Source organism: Leucoraja erinacea, chromosome 3, assembly GCF_028641065.1.
Source record: "Leucoraja erinacea ecotype New England chromosome 3, Leri_hhj_1, whole genome shotgun sequence".
In the NCBI taxonomy this organism is placed as follows: Eukaryota; Metazoa; Chordata; class Chondrichthyes; order Rajiformes; family Rajidae; genus Leucoraja; species Leucoraja erinaceus.
This window is the reverse complement of record NC_073379.1, coordinates 102,235,429-102,257,693: the sequence shown is the minus strand read 5'-3', so window position 1 is coordinate 102,257,693 and position 22,265 is coordinate 102,235,429. Positions and strand designations below refer to the sequence as shown.

The 22,265-nt window shown below is 40.2% G+C and overlaps 1 protein-coding gene across 3 annotated transcripts in view; it reads right to left on the bottom strand.

The window, feature by feature from the left end:
• kiaa0825 (KIAA0825 ortholog) overlaps positions 1-22,265 on the bottom strand; it is a 311,756-nt gene that overhangs the window by 167,119 nt on the left and 122,372 nt on the right. For all 3 annotated transcript variants that reach the window (XM_055633331.1, XM_055633332.1, XM_055633333.1), the window contains 2 exons: positions 21,491-21,647; positions 1,922-2,077 (listed from right to left, as the gene is read on the bottom strand). In XM_055633331.1, coding sequence (XP_055489306.1) covers positions 1,922-2,077; positions 21,491-21,647 — 313 coding nt within the window. The remainder of the gene's footprint in view (positions 1-1,921; positions 2,078-21,490; positions 21,648-22,265) is intronic.

Below are 22,265 nucleotides of genomic sequence, written 5' to 3'. Positions count from 1 at the left end.
CTGTACCACTGTGCTGTGCAAAAGTTGTCCTTCGGGATCCTATTAAATCTTTCACCTTAAGTCAAGGTCTTCTGGTTCTTGCTTGCTCTACCCTGAGTAAAAGACTCTGGGCATTCCCTCTATATATTCCCCTCATGATTTGATACATCTCTCTAAGATCACATGTCAGGCTCCTGCTCTCCAACAAATAAAGTCATTGTCTGCCCAATATCTCCTTATACACAGGCTCTCCAGTCCTGGCAACATCTTTGTAAATCTTTTCTGCATTCTTTCTAGTTTAATGACATCCTTCCTATACAAGGATGACCAAAACTGAACATAATACCGTAAAAGTGGCTTCATCGATTTCTTGTGCATCTGCAACAGAACATTCCAATTTAATATTCCATACCCTGACTGATGAAAGCCAATGTTGGTCGGTGGGGGCGCTGCGAGTCGGCTGCCCTGCCAGCAGCATGTTAGTTATTTCGACTTTTTTGGTGTGTCTTAATGTAAGTTTAGGTGTCTCTCGGTATGTCTTGTGTGGGGGGGGGGGGAAGAGGAGAAAACGCTTTCGGTCGCCTCCTCTGCGGAGAGGCTTTTTTTTCCATGTCGCCTCCCTCGCAGTCTAACAGCAGGGATTGGAGTGGCCTTTCCTGGAGTCGGGCCCGGAGCATCAGCGGCAGACGCAGCATGGACTTTTCCATCGCGGAACGGGCGAACCCTTGCCGGAGGTCGCCAGAGATGAGTGCACCGATGCTGGCCTGCGGAGCTTCTAGCCATGGGCACGGCGTGGACTTTCCATTGCGGAGTCTGAGATCCCTTGCCGGGGATCTCCGGAGAAGAGCTCCGACCGCCAGCCTGCGGCCTATAACATCGTGAAGCCGCGGTCTCCGGTAGGAAGCAGCCGATTCAGCACCTCCAAGCTGCGGAATGTACGTCCGTCCCGAAGTTGTAGTTTTGATCATCCCGTCCAGAGGACCTGTACATCGGGCCGTCCATAGCGTCGACTACGGAGGGTTCATGGCCCCGACCACGGATGAACAAAGGAGGAGGACTGACTGAACTTTGTTGCCTTCCACCCTAGTGAAGAATGCTGTGGTAGATGTTTGTGTTAAATCTTATTGTGCATTGTGTGTTCTTTCTAAGTGCATCGCTGCTGGCAAATTCATGTCACTACACCTTCGGGTGCATGTGACGAATAAAATTGACTTTGACTTTGATGTAGCAAAAGCCTTCTTTACCATCCTATCACCTGTGATGCTACTTCCAGGAAACTCAGAACCTGTACTTCTGAATCTCTCTGCTCTATAACACTTTACATGGCCCTATAGTTCACCGTAAAAGTCGTGACTTGGTTTGACTTCCCAAAATGTAACACCTCACATTTATCTTCATTAAATTTCATTTGCTATTCCTCAGCCCACTTGCTCAGCTCATCATGTCATTTATGATAATTATTTGCACTGCCTAGATACCACCGTCACCATCGTGTCATGCTTTCTACATTCTCATCAAAATCATTGATATAAACCACAAACTGCAATGGGCTCAGCATGGATCCCTGAGGTATACCATGAGTCACCATGAGTCTCCAGTCGAAAAAACAAACTTCCAACAAACAAATTGCACACAAGCACTCTCTGCGTCCTTCCATGAAGCCAATTCCATATCAGGCAGCTAACTCTCCTGGAATCCCATTCAACCTAACTTTCCAAAGCAGCCTGCCTTGTGGAATCTTATCAAACGCCTTGCTGAAGTCGATGTAGACAATGTTTATGGCCTTGCCCTGGTCATCCTTCATAAAATGCAATTAAATTCGTGATATTTGACAAGAAAATCATGTTTTTTTTCTATAAAGAAAGTCATTGATAAATAATTAACAACAAATCAATAAACCTTGCGTATATTTCCTTCCAACAGGTCTTGTATTTGTATTTACCTGGTTAAAGTTAGTAGAGCCAATATGGTTGAAAACATGCATAGGGTTAAACATCAAAGGTTGATGAAACCCATTCAAAATAAATTGCTTGGGATTCTGTGACGTCCCAAATCCATGTGAAATATCCTGAGAATAAATTTGTTCTTTCAACCAATCCTGGAGAAGAAAACAGAAAATATTAACTTTGAACTTTGAAGTGGAATTAACATGTTTATTTGAATTGGTAGATTATTTTCAACCCAATCTGCTAAAATTGAATGTTTCAAAAAAAGATTTCACTAAGTATATTGCATTTTGGGATCATTATGCTAACAATTCAAGAATCAAACTCCTCAGTCTTCACGAGAAAAATAACAGACTTTAAGCTTTTATATTCAGAACATCTTTCAAAACTCTCAAATTTTCACCTTTCTTAAAAGACCACGTGGCAATATATCATAGTAATGAAAGCAAAAAATAACATATGAATTATTTATGCTCTTATAGAATGTTTTTTTTTTTTTAAATATTTTTATTAGAAGTAGTGTACAATAAAAAATGAAGAGAATTGAAAGGGATATACCTACTTCGTATCTTTACCCACCTCTCACCCAGTTCTGAAACAGATAATTTCTAATTTTGCGTTGCACCATATGCTTGTAATAAGTCGATAAAGGGAGACCAAATCTTTAATTGGTCTGATTTGCCTGATAGGACGATACTCATATCTTCAAGATGTAACATTTCCGACATATTTGAGATCCAAATTTTGAGCGTTGGTGTGGGTCATTTTTCCAGAATTTAAGCATTGTTTTTTTTGCCGTTATTAAGCCATAATTAAGAAAACATTTTTGAAACGAAGTCAGTTTACATCCGTCTTCCATTGATCCGAAAATAATCAGTAAATAATTTTGTGAAAATTCCAAAAATTTCATTCCAAAATTTATGAAGTTTTATGTAAGAGACAAAAGAGTGTACTATAGTAGCATTTTGAGATAAACATTTATCACAGATGGGGGAAACATTAGGAAACATTTTATTCAGTTTAGTTTTTGAGTAATATAATCTATGTAAAATTTTAAATTGAATTAAGTTACATTAATCGAGCATATAGGAAGTATTTTTCCCATCTGACTTTCCGAATTTTTATAGATAATTCTTGTTCCCAGTCCATTCTAATTGCCTCTGTCAATGGTATTTCTATATTTAAAATGATATTATACAAATATGATATTAAATTAATTGATTCCGCCTTTCTGTTCATTCCTTCATCTAATAGATCTTGGGTTAAGGTTTGATATTCTTGTGTGTGTTTTTTCAAGTAATCTCGGATTTGAAGATATTTGAAATATTGATTACTTTTCAGGTTGTATTTTAATGGTAATTGTTGAAATGATAAAAGGTTTCCCATTTCATACATATCTCCAAGCATTTTAATTCCTATTCTTTCCCAATGGGTAAACGTTTTATCAATAGTAGATGGTTTAAATGATGGATTATTAACTATTCGAGAGAGAAGCGATAGGGTTCTTAATTTGAGAGTTAACCATTTGTTTCCAGATTCGTATTGTACTATGAATAATTGGATTCTTCTTATATATTGTACTAGACCAATTGCAGACCCGTTGGGTCTGTTCCCCCAACGTGCGGTTGTGGGGGGGGGAGGCGGCATGCAGCATCACACACACTAATTATCCCACCCCCCCCCCCCCTTCGCACTCACGCTAATTACCCCCCCTGATATTATATTAATAATTTGCTCCTTTTACCCCATAACCACCCTATCTACTGACGCATAGCCCCCAACTTGCTGTCACATCTAGGGGGGGGGGGGGGGGGAGAGAGAGTGAGGGCAGAGAGAGAGAGGGGCAGAGACGAGAGACAGAGACAGAAACACAGAGAGAGGGGGCAAGAGGGAGAGGGGGGGGTGGAGAGGAGGAGAAGAGGAAGGGGGGTGAGGGGGGGAAAGGTGGGGGAGGAGGGGAGGAGAGAGAGAGGGTGAGAGTGAGGGAGGAGGGGGGAGGAGAGGGGGGGAGGAGAGAGGGGGGAGAGAGAGGAGATGGGGGAGAGGAGATGGGGGAGAGAGAGGGGGAGGGGAAGAGAGGGGGGGAGGGAGGGGGGGGAGGAGGGGGGGGGAGAGAGGGGGAGGGGGGAGAGAGAGGAGGAGGAGGGGGAGGAGAGGGGGGAGGAGAGGGGGGGAGGGAGGAGGGGGGAAGGAGAGAGGGGGAGAGAGGGGGGGGGGAGAGGAGAGGGGGGATAGGAGAGTAGAGGGGGAGAGGAGAGGAGAGGGGGGAGAGGAGAGGGGGAGGAGGAGTAGACGGGGAGAGAGAGAGAGTAGAGGGGGAGAGGAGAGGGAGGAGGAGAGAGGGGGGTGGAGAGGGGGAGGGAGAGAGAGAGAGGGGGGGAGGAGGGGTGGAGGAGGAAAGGGGGAGAGAGGGGGGGGGGAGAGGGGGAGGGGAGAGAGAGGGAGGGAGAGTGAGAGGGGGGAGAGAGAGGGGGGGAGAGGGAGGGGGAGAGAGGGGGGGGGAGGGGGGGAGAGAGAGAGGGGGGAGAGAGAGAGGGGGGAGAGAGAGAGAGGGGGAGAGAGAGAGGGGAGAGAGAGAGGGGAGAGAGAGAGAGGGGAGAGAGAGGGAGGGGGAGAGAGAGGGGGGAGAGAGAGGGGGGGAGAGAGAGGGGGGAGAGAGAGGGGGAGAGAGAGAGGGGGAGAGAGAGGGGGAGAGAGAGGGGGGAGAGGGGGGGGGGGGGGGGGAGAGAGAGAGAGAGAAGAGAGAGTGGGAGAGAGAGATGTGGGGAGAGAGAGGAGGGGAGAGAGAGAGAGAGTGCCTTTTTACCTCAACAAACCCCCCCCAACCATTTGCAGGCATTGCTTTTTTATTTCAAACTAACCATCTTTTCATTTTCAAACCACATTAAGGGTACTCACAGCTGTGTATGCATTTGTTCAGTGTCAGAGTGACCTCTATCTTGATGAGAGACTGATTGAGGCACACCACTTCCTGGTTTTATAGTCCCTCCCCCTCCCTCCAGCAGGGGCAGCAGAGAGAATGGGGAATTTTGTAAAAAACATTAATATCTCTGTCATTTTTCATCGACGGGAAAAATCCTCGGCACACCTGCAGCGGAGGGGGGCTCTGAGCAAGGTGGCCAAAAATGATGGCCGTAGGCGGCAGCGTTCTCTCGGAAATCGCAGCACAGACGGCCAAAAGCGGTCAAGAACACAGATTTATAATATAGATTATTCAGTTTTATCGGTGAGAAAGGGATCGCTCCTATATTGAAAGGCGAACAATCCTCTTTCTCTATTATTATCCAGTCTACATGTTGGGCAGACTTGTTCAACCAGTGAGTTACATTTTTGATGTTCACTGCCCAATAATAGTACAAATAATTAGGGAGTGTCAGTCCACCGAATTCTTTAAGTTTACACAGGTGTTTTCTTTGGATTCTATGTGATTTATAGTCCCATATGAAATTTATAATATTAGTCAAGTTTTTTCAAGAATTTTTTAGGTAGGTATATTGGTATTGATTGAAATAAATACAAATTTTTATAGCATTTATTCTGCCTATTAAAGACATCGGAAGTGTTTTCCAAAATTTAATCAACGCGTTTAATTTGGTTAGGAAGGGCATGTAGTTTGCATTAAATACAGATTTATATTTTCTGGTAATTTGGATAACCAAGTATTTAATTTTTTCTGTTGTGACTCTAAAGGGGAATTTTATAAGGTGTGTCGGCTCTTGAGGCTTTATCGTCATAATTTCGCTTTTATTCCAATTTATTCTATATCCTGAAAAGGAACCAAATTCCTCTATTAAATTTAATATATTTGGTATGCTGATTTGCGATTTTGTAATGTATAATAATACGTCATCTGCATATAATGAAATTTTATTGGTTGAGTGTTTGGTATTATAACCATGGATATTCAGATGCATTCTTATACTTTCTGCTAGAGGCTCTATCACAAGAGCAAATAGCAGGGGCGATAATGCACATCCCTGCCTATTGCCCTTGGATAGTTGAAATTTCGAAGATAGTATATTATTGGTCAGTATTCTAGCAGTCGGCTTATCATATAATAATTTTACCTAAAGTCATTAATATAATTAATATATTAAATATATTATATAATTAAAATATAATTAATGTCTTTAGGTAATGTTAGCAATTCGCCTTTATCTGATTTAATTTTGGTAATCGTATTTTCCTTTTCCCATTTTTTCAGTTGACGTGCCAGAAGTTTATGTGGTTTATCGCCGAATCAAAATTTTTATGTTTTGTAATTTGAAATAGTCTTATTACTCTTTCAGATAAAATTTTGTTTAATTTAAATTTCAATACAATCAATTCAATTCAATCTTATTATGTTTGTCTATGGTTGGGTCTTTAGCATTATCTAGATCTAATACAAGGCCAACTTCTACCGCGGGGCCGGCATGGACTCACCATCACCCCTGGAGGGGAGCTTCGACCAACGGCCCTGCAGTCTACGGTGCTTCTGGCTGCGGCGGAGTCTTTAAATCTCGACCGATCGGCCTACACCATCTTAAAGCCGCGGTCTCCGGTGAGAAAGAGCCGATCCTGGACTGACTCTGGACTATGGTCCTGTCCACGGGGGGAAATGGAGGAGGACTGGCCAAATTTTGTACCTTCCACCACAGTGATGATGCTGTGGTGGATGTTTGTGTTACAGTTTTATTGTGGTTGTGTGTTCTTTATTATTGTACTGCTGCTGCCAACCCAAATTTCCACCGACCCTGGTTGTGTGGCAATAAATTATATCTAATTATATCTAATTGTCTAATTTGTTCTTGTAGCTGCAATTGTTCAGTATTATTCTTTTTATTTTGAAATGCTTGATATGAGATTATAACCCCTCTGATAAATGTCTTAAAAGCTTCCCATATTAAAGAAGGTGTAATACCTGGAGTGTCATTGGTCTCAAAAAAAATTCCATCTGTTGTTTTAAATATGTACAGCCCTGTGGGTTGTTTAAAATTTGGGGGTTAAACCTCCAAAACGATTTTGTATTAGACATTCCTTCTAGTTTAAAAAAAAAAGTTAACGGGGAGTGATCAGAAATGATACTATTATGATATTTAGGATTAATTGTATACAGAGTAAATTTCGTATCCACTAGAAAATAGTCGATACGTGAATAAGTTTTATGTACCATGAGTAAAAAGAGTTTTCCCTTCCAACTGAATTAGCAATCCTCCATACGTCTGTTATATTTGTGTTTTTTATGTATGATTTTAGGAATTCGCTAGCTTTAGACTTTATATTAATCCTCTTTTGTTGTGCAGATTTATCCAGATATGGATCTAAAATGCAATTGAAATCTCCCCCAATTATCACATTTTGATAATTAAACTCTGAAATTATATCCAGAATTTTATTAAAGAATTGAGGATTATCAAAGTTAGGAGCATAAATATTTACCATAGTAAGTGGGGTAGAATGGATCTCTCCCGTGACTATGACATACCTCCCCTCTTTATCTGTTATAATATTCTTTGATTTAAATGGTATACCTTTACGAATAATAATTGCCATGCCTCTAGACTTAGAGATATATGAAGAGTAATATGTTTGCCCGATCCAATTTGCTTATAGAATGTTTTAATATATATTTATTGTTCTTAAATTTAATAATTTCTGCAATTGCCCAGATTCTCTTGCATGGAATGAGAGCCTGCAGTTGCCCCACATCTGTACTTATCAGAGCTGGGCATGGAAGCCTATCCCGATAGCTGTCAGCCTTCCAATACTGTGGGCCCCAATAATTACATGGCATCCAATAACAGTAAGAAGGCCCCAACACAAATCTCTTGATAACTTTTGAAAGTCAGCAAAGCTGGAGTTAGGAGCCCTGGCAGCTCTAAAAGCTGGGCGAGATATTAATTAATTTGTAAATGTCGCTGACATTCCCCGGCAATCATAACAATATAATAACGGGTAAATAAATGACACAAAAATTAAATTGAAATTAGTTAAAATACTAATAATTAAGAATATTGAACAGGAAAATAAATTTTAAGAAGTAACTTAGCTCCGAACTTTTCCCAAAATCTTTGCCTTGCACTCACTATTGACATTGAAGTGTACGGAGTGCCAGTCTATACAGATACTTTGTTCTTAATGTTATCAAGCTTCGAGAATACTGCTAGAACTGAACTCACTCATCACAGGACACCAAAACTCAAATCTAGGGCAGCATTATTTATATGGCTGGAGCAATTAAGTTTCTGGTAAATACTGACCCCAGATGTTGATAGTGGAATAGATGATAATAGAAATGATATGTAATGTCAAGAACTTGTTGATTAAATTATGGCTTCTTAGAAATGGTCATCGCCGCTTCCGGTGGCTGCTATGAAGCAGTGAAGGCAGCTGCACTGAGCTCTCCTCCAGACAAATCGTGTTTAAAGTCGACTCCCATGCCAGGATCGAGTTAAAAATTCTTATCAGGTTTGCTGAACGTCAAGGGTACTGACTCCATCAAATGGTACTGGTGGATTTGGGATTTAAAACAATCTTATCGTAAAAACTGGATGAGAAAGAGAAGAGGTCAGAGAGGACCCAAGAAAACTACAATCAGTTTCCAGCTCCAAAAAGCTCTGGATGAGCTTGAAACCACCCCTGAACCCACGTTTGAAAGTTTGGAAGAGGAGCTGGAACCTCAACAACCTACAAGCGATATGGCTGCGAGAAGTGATACAAAGGAGAAAGAAATGAAAAGCCAGGAAGAAACGGTAAGAGCTAATATTCTTAAAGACATTACTAAAGATCTTCAGAAGCAATTTGCCAAAATGAATTCTACAATTCAGAATAACTTCTCCACTATGGAGGACAATCTTTCTAAGAAAATTGATAATAGCTGCGGCGAAGTAAAAGAGCTTTATGTAGCCCTGAACCAGCAGTTTAAAGATTTGGAGTCCAGGACAGTGAAGGAAATGGAAAGTATGCGGAAAGATTATAACAACAAACATGACACTCTGCTGAAGCAATTAACAGACACGGAAAATTTGATGGGAGAAATGGAGGGTGAGATGGTACAGATGAGCCAAGAAATAACAGGTCTGAAAAAACAACACGATACAAATTGGGAGTTACCAAATAAACTGAATGAGAAATGTCAAGATTTAGAGGCCAGGTCAAGGAGGCAAAATCTGAGAATAGTAGGAGTTAAAGAGGGTGCTGAACACGGCCTTCAAATGCGTGATTTTATTACTAATCTACTTAAAGATGTTTTCAAACTTCCTGAAAAACCAAAGATAGATCTGGCTCATCGAGTGGGTCGCTTCCAAAAACATGATAATGCTACACCAAGGCAAATTATTGTAAAGTTTCTAGATATTTCAACTGTGGAAACTCTATTAAAGAAGATAACCTATGGAGAAAATCTTACATTCGCTGATAATATCGTAAGATTCTACAGGGATTATCCTCGGGAAATTCTGGCAAAAAGACGCGAGTTTAAAAGGGCAAGCAGTATTTTATATGGACATTCTGAAGTTCGTTATGGCGTGATCTATCCAGCAAAAATGCTAATTACGTTTAAGGGCAAGCAACGCTCATTCACGGACCCGGACTCTGCTTGCAAATACGCCCAGGAGATTTTAAACAAAATTCAAGGAGGAACAGAATAATAGTCATTTTATCTGTGGAACTTTGTTTTTTCTGTTCCAAGACACTAGAACGCTTCAGACGGTTACCAGACAGGCTTATCTAGCAAGAATGTGCTGTTTAATAACACAGGCCGATTTAAACTTCTGAACTGAAAGCACATATGAAAGCTCAAGGTCGCAAGCTCGTCACCAAACCCTTCAGCACGGAGAACTATGAGACCGTCTCCTTTTGAAATGGACATGATATGAGGCATCTGTTCCACACTATATGACCTATTATCCAATTACGTGCAATAAACTCAACCAACGTTAAAGGCGTAATGTCCTATACTAACACAATTAACTATATAGCAGGAAGGGTGGGGGAGGTTAGACATATATTTTAAATACTAAATACTAATAATGAATTAACTAACATACAGGTAAATGAAAAGTGTAATTTTTGACGAGGTATTTTAACCCATAATTACTTTTATTTTAATCCAAATCTTCTACCTTCCCTTTTATTTTATTCTATTTTAAACTGTTCAGCGATGACCTGATATGATAATTTTGGTAACAATTAGAGGGAACCGACTAACGTTGGGTCAAATTCTAATAGGGGGATAAGGCCCAGTGCATAATCTCATCGACGGAGGTCAATTTAAAAACAAATCTAGCTACCTTAGGTGGCTTTTTTGTAATTTATCGCTTTTTTGATAAATTACATTCACTTTTTTTGTTTATTCACAATTATGTGTTGTATGACTCAATAATTTTTATGTACACTTTATTTTATGTTTTTCTCTTTCCCTTAATTATGTTTAATAGTGTCAGGAGATGTAGAACTACTGTAGAAATTATGAAGGACAACTCTGGATTCGGGATTCTGAGGTACTTGGCTGCATCACATGAATCATACAGTCTGGTAATAATAGCCAATGCAAGATAATAGTCGAATAAATATCGGAGGTCTCACCTTCTGTAGTTGGAACATCAGAGGTGCGAATGAGCCAATTAAAAGGGGTAAAATTCTGGCACAATTAAAATCATTAAATATGGATATTGCTTTCCTACAAGAGACACATTTGAAACAACAAACTCAGATCAGATTAAGGGCAAATTGGATAGGTCAAACCTATTACTCCTCATTCACCTCTAAAGCAAGAGGCACGGCCATTATAATTCGGAAGGGCATACCTTTTAAATTAAAGAAATCCATATCTGATAAAGAGGGAAGATATGTTATAGTCACGGGAGAAATTTACAATACACCATTAACTATGATAAATATTTACGCGCCTAATTTTGATAACCCACAATTTTTTAGGAAAATAATAGATTTAATCGCAGAGCATAATTTTCAAAATATAATAATGGGGGGAGATTTCAACTGTGTTATAGACCCATACTTAGATAAATCAATAAAGCTAGGGAAGCGTCTTGTTAAAACTAAGACCTGTGAATTTTTAAATACTTATATAAAAAATAATAACATAGCTGATGTTTGGAGAATAGCAAATCCAAGTGGTAGGGAATACTCATTTTATTCATCAGTTCACAAAACTTATTCGCGAATTGACTATTTCTTATTGGACACAAAATTGATCCCGTATACGAATAAACCATCATATCATAATAGTATTATTTCTGATCACTCACCATTGACTTTTATACTTAAAATTGAGGGAATGCCGAGTATAAAACCTTTTTGGAGGTTCAATGCACACATATTAAATAACCCGCAGGGTTATGAGTATATAAAAGAACAAACAAAACTTTTTTTCGAAATAAATGACACGCCGGGTATTTCTGCACCGCTATTATGGGAAACCTTTAAGGCGTATATTCGCGGTGTCATAATCTCTTACCAAAGTTTTCAAAATAAGGAAAATAAAAGAGAACTTCAGCGGATAGAACAGAAAATAAAATTACTAGAACTGGACAATGCAACTGACCCAGCCATAAATAAACATAATAAGATAATTTTATTGAAATATAAAGTCAATAGAATACTAGCGGCTAGAGTAATAAGATTATTCCAAATTACAAAACAAGCACACTTCGAATTTGGGGATAAGCCACATAAAAACAAAAGCTACTTGCGAGGCAACTGAAGCAACGAGAAAAAAAAAAAAAAAGGAAACTAAAATTAAAATTAAATCGGATAATAAGGGGGTGAGTTTCTAACATTGCCTAAGGATATTAATAAGAGGTTTGCCCAATTTTATCATAATTTATATACATCTAAAATAAAGACAGATGTAAGTAAAAATTACAATTTTTTTAGATAATTGCAAGCTCCCAAAATTGGATAGTTTAGAACAAGAGCAATTAGGAGCACGGACTACTAGTGAAGAAATAAAACAAATAATAAACTCACTGAAAAATGGGAAGACCCCAGGACCAGACGGTTTTAGTAATGAATTTTATAAAAGATTTCAGGAGTCAATTGTACCAAGATTATTCAATTTATACATGCAGGCTTATACTGAAAATAAACTACCAGAAACCCTAGCAGAAGCAACAAAACGCTTATACCAAAAAAAAAGATAAAGATTTAGATGAACGGGTTTCCGTGGCGTTGGGGGCTATTTTCAGGAGCTAAAAACAGGAAGAAAAATTTTAGCCAAATTGCTAGCTATCACCGTCGCCGTCGCGGGGGGTGTAACTGGCCGAGTCCGGAGCGGGTGGAGCGGTGGAGGAGCGCTGCTGCTGCTGCTGCTGCGGCCCGACCGGAGAGTCGGTGGCTCCAACGGCAGGTCTGTGGACGGCGGCACCGGGAGCCCGCGGCTCGCTGGAGGGAGACCGCTTTTCAGGGCTCTCGCAACGGCGACTTACCCCGCAACGAGTTGCGGGGTTGAAGAGCTCCTGGATTAACATCACTGCCCCGCGCGGCTTAATTGCCTAAGCGGGACTCTGCGAGCGCACGCCGGGGGCTCTAACAGCAAGACCCGGTGTGCGACCTCGCACCACCCGGCGTGGCTTTAATGGCCGCGGGACAATCGTCATCGCCCGCCGGGGGCTTTCCCACTTTTTCTGACATCGGTTTAGAGATCCAGGGGCACCCACCTGGGGGGGGGGGGGGGCTGGGGGGGGTGAAGAAATAAAACAAGAGAAACTCATTGAAAATGGGCAGAGACCACAGCGACCAGATGGCTTTATGTAAAATTTTATGTCTATTTCAGGTCTATGTGTTTGATTATTATGGCTGCAGACACGGCATTTCTTATACTCAAGGGGTCCAAATGACAATTAAATGTAGCTTGATCTGTACAATAATAACGCTTATACCAAAAAAAAGATAAAGATTTAGATGAACCGGGTTCTGATAGAGCTATTTCACTTCTAAATACGGATCAGAAAATTTTAGCAAAGATTCTAGCTAGAAGGCTAAATAATTATATTAACAATTTAATAAATACGGATCAAACGGGATTTATACCCAAAAGACAATCATTTAACAATTTGAGAATGCTTTTCAATATAATGTACTCTCATAATGAGGACAATGAAGATATTTCAGTTGTCACGCTGGATGCAGAGAAGGCATTTGATCAAGTAGAATGGCAATATTTATACAAGGTACTCCAAAAATTTAATACGGGAGAGAATTTTATTAGATGGATTAAACTACTTTACGATAGACCTACGGCAAGAATATTAACTAACAATACGCTATCTCCAAAATTTTACTTATCAAGCGGTAATAGGCAAGGGTGTGCCTTATCACCATTGCTATTTGCCCTTATGATAGAACCGCTGGCCGAAAGGATTAGAAATCACCCGAATATTCACGGATATAACAGCAAGGACTCAAAGAATAAAATTGTCATTATATGCTGATGATATCCTTTTATATATTACTAATACACAAACGAGTATACCCACCTTATTAACACTAATTGAGGAATTCGGCTCTTTTTCAGGATATAGAATAAATTGGAATAAAAGCGAAATTATGTCTTTAAAACCACAGGATTCGAGACACTTACTAAAATTCCCCTTCAAAATTGCAACAGAAAAATTCAAGTATCTGGGTATTCAAATTACGAGAAGACACAAATCATTATTTAGTGCCAATTTTATACCACTATTAAATAAACTGAATGATACGATTAAATTTTGGAAAACGCTTCCGCTCTCATTGATAGGTAGAATTAACGCTATAAAAATGACTTTCTTACCACAATTAATATATTTGTTTCAAGCGATCCCAATATATATTCCAAAATATTTTTTCAAAAAACTAGATTCCACTATCACTAATTTTATATGGGACTACAGAACACATAGAATTCAACGAAAGCATTTGTGCAAATCTAAAGAAGTTGGGGGTTTATCATTACCTAACTTTATGTATTACTACTGGGCAGTGCATATTAAGAACATAATGTACTGGCTGGATAGTTCCACTCAGCAGTTGGAGTGGATAAGAATGGAGAAAGAGGAGTGCTATCCGCACGATATAGGAACGATCCTGCTCTCACCGATAAAATTGAATAGTAAAATATATAAGAAGAACCCAATTATTCACAATATAATAAGAATTTGGAAACAAATAAAAGTATCCTTGAAATTAAATAATTTATCAGTACTAACCCCACTATTGAACAACCCCGCATTCAAACCTTCTCTCATCGACAACACATATCAACAATGGGATAGACTGGGGATTAGGAAAGTAGGGGATATGTATGAAGTGGGCAAACTGTTATCATTTCAACAATTAAAATTTAAATTTAAATTGAAGGATAATCAATATTTTAAATATATACAGGTATGTGACTTTATGAAGAAATATACACATAGATTTCAAACTATATTTTTAGATCCTTTAGAAGAAGCAATGAATATTAAGGCTGATTCACAAAAATTAATATCATACTTTTATAATAATATATTAAATAGAGAATCACCCTCAACAGAAGCACTAAGGGAAGATTGGGAACATCAGCTAATGATAAAGATCTCGAAGGATAGATGGGAAAAGTATTTGATGAATACACATAACTGTTCTATTAATGCAAGACATAATTTAATTCAATTCAAATTATTACATAGACTATATTATTCAAAAACGAGGTTGAATAAATTTTATCCAAACGTCTCTACCAGATGCGATAAATGTTTGTTTCAAAACGCTAATATAACACATTCATTTGTAGGATGTACAAAGTTGAATAAATTTTGGAGTGATATATTTGATATATTTACAAAGCTTTTCAAGTCAAGAATAGAACCCAAAACGGAATGGATTATATTTGGAATAATAGGAGAAGATACCAATTTAAATAAAGATCAAAATGTTTTTTTAAATTATGGGTTAATAATTGGAAAGAAATTGATACTTAAATTTTGGAAAAATACAACCATACCAACCGTTAAAATGTGGATTAGGAATATGATGGACATAGCACGCCTTGAAGAAATGAGACTCCGACTAATAGATAAATATGACCAATTCTTAAGGAGTTGGTCTCCTTTCATCGACTTTTTGGAATCATGTGATGCAGCAGTACCGTAAAGATTGCTGATTTCAGTTCATGACGCGGATAGATCTACATCTCCGAATACAGATTTGAAAAATTTTCTTTTAAGGGGCCTTCTCTTCTATTTTTACTTTCCACTTTCTCTTTCTTTTTTATTTTTTATATACACACTTCACGTTTTTCTACTCTCTACCATCTATTTTTCCACTTTTTCCTCTTTCTATTGTTTTCTTTTTCTTGTCTTGCTTACTTCCTTCTCATAACATAAAACTAGAGGTTGTACATAGAATGGATTACGGTATTACATAGTTGGCACCTAAAATTAGGTTCCACTGTACTGTTTTGTACTGTATTAACTTCTAATAAAATAAACAAAAAAAACCAAAAAAAGTAACAAGTTAGTACAATAGCTCCTTCCCTACTCCCGTACCTCCTGCGCAATAAGTTTGTTTGTTCTCTCCCTAGTGCCAGTTCAGTTCTCTTCAGTTCTTATTCTCGTTGCCACCGGTTACTATGTTTCCTTTTTCGTAGTCCTTCCTTTTAGTGAGATTTCTCGATCCCAATTAGCTTCTTTGTGACTCTCTTCCTGGGATTCGGAAGGGGTGGTGTTCTTTCTTGTTCTTATAATTTATTATTCTTTTTGGGCCATGTGAGGATGCCCTCACATTTCATACTTTGTATTAGCTGGCAGATCAGGGCTATCGGAATGGATTTGGCTGCCGGAATGTCCCTCCTCCCTGATCTTCTGGCCAGTGTCCTCTTCCTCTACCTTCAGGGTCCCAAGTGTCCCTGTAACCTCTAGGGATCCACTGACTTCTTAGACCCCGTGGCCCTCTTCTTTGCCCCCTTCCTTCTCAGTGTTCCCTCACAGGCAAGGTCGGATCCAATGTCCAGATTCCCCACAGTTATAACACTGATCAGGTCTGACAGCTCTATACCCTCTCCAATCAAACCGAGGGAAAGTCGGCTCTCGGATTGGCATGTCTATCCTCGCTTTAAATTCCTCCTCCACCTTATCCTCCTTTGAAGTTACTTCCCGTTTTTGGATTCTTAGTACGGGCCTCTGGAAGGATTTAGCTGCCGTCGAACCAGGTTGCATCGAAATGTGAACATCTGTGGCCCGGGGATAATTTGAACCTACTGCGGGATCTAATTATAAAGGCAGAGTAAGCAGCTTCCTACTAGGGAATTTCCTACGGGGAATCTGCTCCATATCCATAACATCTGGAATTTGCTCTGATCTTATGATGTTATCAATGTCAGGATCAGCCACTTAATAGCCTCCTGCTGTCTCACCCTCAGAAAAGCTGCTCGTTCTGTTACCGGAATCTCTATACTTTAGGAAGGATTCTTTCACTTTCCCACTTGATTTCCCAATTAATTTTGGCACTCACTTCTGCGTAACCTTCCTTCTAGCTCCTTGATCCACCACACTATTCTCTGCTGGTGAAGCAATCATCGGAGCTAGAGTCCTTTCCCAATTTTCCTACTTTGGATTTGAGTGGATGGAGTCCAAGATACCACTAACTCCACCCGAGCATCCTGTTCGCAAGCTGCGCAAGGTGTTTCCGAACTAAGAACATAAGAGGGCTGAGAGGAATGCTGTGACTCTGTTCTGAAAAAGTATGTCCACCCTTGTATATATTGGGCTTCTCTCCCTTCGAGATCCACGCTAAACACGGCACTCTTGCTAAATGTAATAAGTTTGATTTTAGTTGGCACCTCCCCTTTAAGAACCATCTCAGTCATTTCTCTTTTAAAAGCTGATGTTCTCTCCTGCTCCTGGTCCTACTGCTGGCTTCCACTATCTTCCTTTCCCTGTTCTGGAATGTCTAGAGAAGGACCAGTTCTCTCTTTTTTTATAATCATAATTTGTATGCTCCATAATTTGTATGCAGAATGACCATTAATAAGTAAAGAAATTCAGAATTTCAATAAGTTTGTTCCCTTCTTTATTTCATATCATCTACAATTGCCTCTACCTAGTAAACTATTCAGATTCAGATCCAACAGATTTTTAATTGTCATTGTCAGTGTCAGTACAGAGACACTGAAATGCATTTCCATATCATCTAAGAATTGCAAACGATCTGACCTAAAAATTATTCCGGGGGGGGGGGGGGTACTAGTAGACTTTAGTAGAGGACAGCCACAAAACTCTATTTAATAGTAGGAATCCTCGATAACTTTTAATTATCCTAATTTTCTTAATCCCTCTGCTTCATGCGGAATTGTCTCACAAATTATTCTTATTGGACTTTCAGGAACATTTGATTGATCCTTCTCCAGTACATTCCCCAACCTCCTGCACAATAGTCTCAATGCAGATAAGATTCAAAGCACTCACACCTATTCAATACTCGCTCCTTCCTTTCAGACTCCAAGGCCACTGAAATCACTCCCACACAATGACTAACGTGTAGCAGATTCACACCTTCTGAGGAAATCTGAGGAAGGACATTATTGCCATAGAGGGAGTGCAGAGACGGTTCACCAGACTGATTCCTGGGATGTCAGGACTGTCTTATGAAGAAAGACTGGATAGACTTGGTTATACTCTCTAGAATTTAGGAGATTGAGAGGGGATCTTATAGAAACTTACAAAATTCTTAAGGGGTTGGACAGGCTAGATGCAGGAAGATTGTTCCCGATGTTGGGGAAGTCCAGGACAAGGGGTCACAGCTTAAGGATAAGGGGGAAATCCTTTAAAACCGAGATGAGAAGAACTTTTTTCACACAGAGAGTGGTGAATCTGTGGAACTCTCTGCCACAGAGAGGTAGTTGAGGCCACACAGTTCATTGGCTATATTTAAGAGGGAGTTAGATGTGGCCCTTGTGGCTAAGGGGATCAGGGGGTATGGAGAGAAGGCAGGTACGGGATACTGAGTTGGATGATCAGCCATGATCATATTGAGTGGTGGTGCAGGCTCGAAGGGCCGAATGGCCTACTCCTGCACCTAATTTCTTAATTTCTATGTTTCTTCTCACACAATTGTTCCTTCAATATTTCCCAACCGTTATTCAATCATTCCACTCAGTCGCTCTATTCAAATGTCTATCCGCTCTATTCAATTGTTCGACTCAATCGGTCTTATTGAATCACGCTCTAAACTTTCTTATCAGCACGATCACAATCACTTCATTCAACTTTCAGCCTTCAAACAAAGAATCTCCGGTTTCTAAAACTAAGGCTCTTAATATTTAAATTTTAGCAGCAATCTCTCCCAAGCACCAATCTCTCCCACTCAGAACACTTTAAGTTCACACAGCCAAATAAACCCGAACCACGCAAGTAAAACTATAATCAGACAAGAAATGATTCCCCCAATTACATGTAAACCTAGACACACACCAATATAAACTACAAGCATCCACTTATTATGATGATGAATCACATCCACTTATTATGATGATAAATCCTCCTCGGGGCGTACTCGGTCAATAGAACTACTTCTCCCTCGACACAGCGATCGAAAGAATACGAACGCTGATCGAACCACCATGAATCGGATTCTAACAATACTACAATCCCGATTTAAACAAATACAAATATTCAATTCAAACGCACTTTTACTTCAATTATCTAACACCCAAAAATCCTTAAGCACTCACACAGGCAAAACAAGTAGCGGACCGCAATCTTAACACTCTAAATCTTAACACACTCTAAATCCTTTTACATACACAAAGTATTTATACAATTCGGATCTGATAAATATGCTATAAAAGACGATGCTGGATTTTTACAATTTACAATAATAATTTAACACGCTAGCGCACAGTTTACAAACTATCGATCTCAATGCCGCGTCACACTGTTATCAATCAATGAACCTCTCCCTCTTATACTGAAACATAGAAACATAGAAATTAGGTGCAGGAGTAGGCCATTCGGCCCTTCGAGCCTGCACCACCATTCAATATGATCATGGCTGATCATCCAACTCAGTATCCAGTACCTGCCTTCTCTCCATACCCTCTGATCCCTTTAGCCACAAGGGCCACATCTAACTCCCTCTTAAATATAGCCAATGAACTGGCCTCAACTACCCTCTGCGGCAGAGAGTTCCAGAGATTCACCACTCTGTGTGAAAAAAGTTCTTCTCATCTCGGTTTTAAAGGATTTCCCCCTTATCCTTAAGCTGTGACCCGTTGTCCTGGAATTCCCCAACATCGGGAGCAATCTTCCTGCATCTAGACTGTCCAACCCCTTAAGAATTTTGTAAGTTTCTATAAGATCCCCTCTCAATCTCCTAAATTCTAGAGAGTATAAACGAAGTCTATCCAGTCTTTCTTCATAAGACAGTCCTGACATCCCAGGAATCAGTCTGGTGAACCTTCTCTGCACTCCCTCTATGGCAATAATGTCCTTCCTCAGATTTGGAGACCAAAACTGTACGCAATACTCCAGGTGTGGTCTCACCAAGACCCTGTACAACTGCAGTAGAACCTCCCTGCTCCTATACTCAAATCCTTTTGCTATGAAAGCTAACATACCATTCGCTTTCTTCACTGCCTGCTGCACCTGCATGCCTACTTTCAATGACTGGTGTACCATGACACCCAGGTCTCGCTGCATCTCCCCTTTTCCTAGTCGGCCACCATTTAGATAATAGTCTACTTTCCTGTTTTTGCCACCAAAATGGATAACCTCACATTTATCCACATTATACTGCATCTGCCAAACATTTGCCCACTCACCCAGCCTATCCAAGTCACCTTGCAGTCTCCTAGCATCCTCCTCACAGCTAACACTACCCCCCAAAGATTTCCCCCCTCCTAGGGTACTCTTTGCTACTTCTTAAATGGACTACTTTTCCTCCAAAATGTTTCTCCCCCCTGCTAGGACTGGACTTCTACAGGGGGACCTCTATCCCTCCTCTCTAAGTTCTACAGAATTAGCGGTACCTCTCACATCCGGGTACTTTTCACCAAGTAAACCAGGTTCCCGTCTCCCAGTTACTCTTCGCTATCAGCTACTAATCAACAATCGATCAGAGGGTTACTATTCACTGTTGATCAGCCGCTATTTGAAATCGATCTCAAACATGCACAAACTCCGAAGTTCTATTTACACAGAATTCGAATTCTACCTTACGGGCAAAACTTCAATGTGAAATTCTGTATTTGGAAATTTGATTCTGTAAATCTACACTCGTTCTCGGACCAACTAGTCTTGGTGTGTTCCACTCCACGTACGTGGGCTCTCGAATTCAATTTACTTGCCCAATGAAATCTCGAATGAACTAGAGTATTCCCAACCAATCTCTACTCTAGTCACCGAGCCCAGTGCCTTTACGAGATTCCTCGTCCGTCACTCCAGGGAGGGATTCAGATATCTTCACACAGGCATGGCCTCTAACCAACCTGGGTTTTACCTCTTCAAAAGGATTTCCTTTACACTTGCTTGGCAGCGCCTAGCCTCTTCAGGCTGGCAGTCGATGCCGATTTTCAGAACGCAACTTTCCAATCAGCGCTCCCAGCAATGACAGGTCAAATGCTTCAATGCTAAGAACGTAAACCAGACTTGTATTTCAATACCCCATCAATTGATCCCATCTGAATCTGAATCTGAATCTGAATCTGAATTGGATACCAAATGTGGGACAGGATGCGTGTTTGGCTCTTGTTAAGCAGCTGCAGTCTGCCAATTACAACCAAGTTTTGGGCCTCTAACCCAGGAAAGGGCCTTTAACCCAACCCCAGCAGGGCCTCTAACCCCACACTGGTTTTATGGGCCCCTAACCCAAAGTAGTGCTATCACCCCCCTCGTGGGAGCTAACAGGACCTCGTGGGAGCTAACTTTTATTGGTCCCCGAACCTTCAGGGGCTGAACCATATGGGGGCCGTCTATTTACAGCCCAATAACAGATATCGATTAACACAGTACATGATAGACATTTCCCTAACCCAATAATACAGTGACTAATACAATGTATTTGAAAGAAAGTTCTAGAAGGAAGCAAACAAGAATAAACATTGAAACATGTGCCCTGAGATTCAAACAGTTTCTCCAAGGCTCAACAGTTCGACCAATCATCAACCAACAGGATGACCATCTCACAACATTATTTATATTATTTACAATGCCCTTGCAGTGATCCACAAAATGATGCATTTAGGGCTCATTTGCAAAACTGCTATTCATTTTATCAATTTAGCAGAAACAAGGAGAACACCTGGACCCCTCACCATCCTGCATACCGGTCTGAGCCATGACTGGCTGGCACCATCCAAAGCCTGTAATTTTCAGTTGACAAAGGTTAAGCAATTCTGACAAGTGCAGGGATCCTCCATTTATGGTGTCTTTAATTTGGCCAGTATTAACAATGTTTTATAAAGTTTTCTACTCACTTATTATCTTTAATGATGATTTGCAACTGATTATATTTAAATGTGCCATCTGACTAAACCTTAGCTGGTAGCAGATATTGTCTCAGGCTAATACACACCTAATTGCTTGGTAAAAGGACTGTTTCCCTACCTCATTGAGTTGGATGATGTGATAAATCTGTCTCAGGTATTCATTACCACCTGGCTGGTGGCAAATATCCAGGAGCATCATACTTATTTTCTGCTCAGTCAATTCAGCCATACAGTCTTTTTCCTGTGCAATCGAATCTTTGTCTGTGAGAAATGCACTGTTAGACAAAAAAAGATTAATTACTTGCCACACATTTAAGTCAAATGAGGAAAAATATTATCAGATTTTCTCTAAAAATGTCATGTATACAATCTGCAAATTAATGCAACTATGAAAAATTCCCTTTATGATCAAAAGTGCAAAGAGGGAACAGCAAACATGGTTGCACCATTTAATTCCCTACATTTATTACATACTAGACTAAGTGGGACCCATTGGGTCCTAATCACACGGGAGGCCTGGTCCCCCATCGTAACCCATTCCCCAATGCAATATTCCACCACTCACCCGTTCCCCCAATGCAATATTCCACCACTCACCCATAGCCCCTAACTGCACGAGCGAGGCTGAAGGGTTCCCATTATGATGCCTCTGATCCCCCCTCCTCCCCTCACCCCCCCGCTCCGCCTCTTGTCCTCAACCCCCCCCAAGCACTCACTCCATCCCCCCTTAACCCCCGCTCGCATCCAATCTTAGCGGCTCTCCTGCGGCGCAGACATTCCCGCCCATTGGGTTCTCATTGTAACGTAGAACATGCAGGTATTACTGCGCAGGGCATTGCAAGTGGAAAAGGGATTTATTAAAGCTTAAAATGTGAATAACTGTTAAAATACAA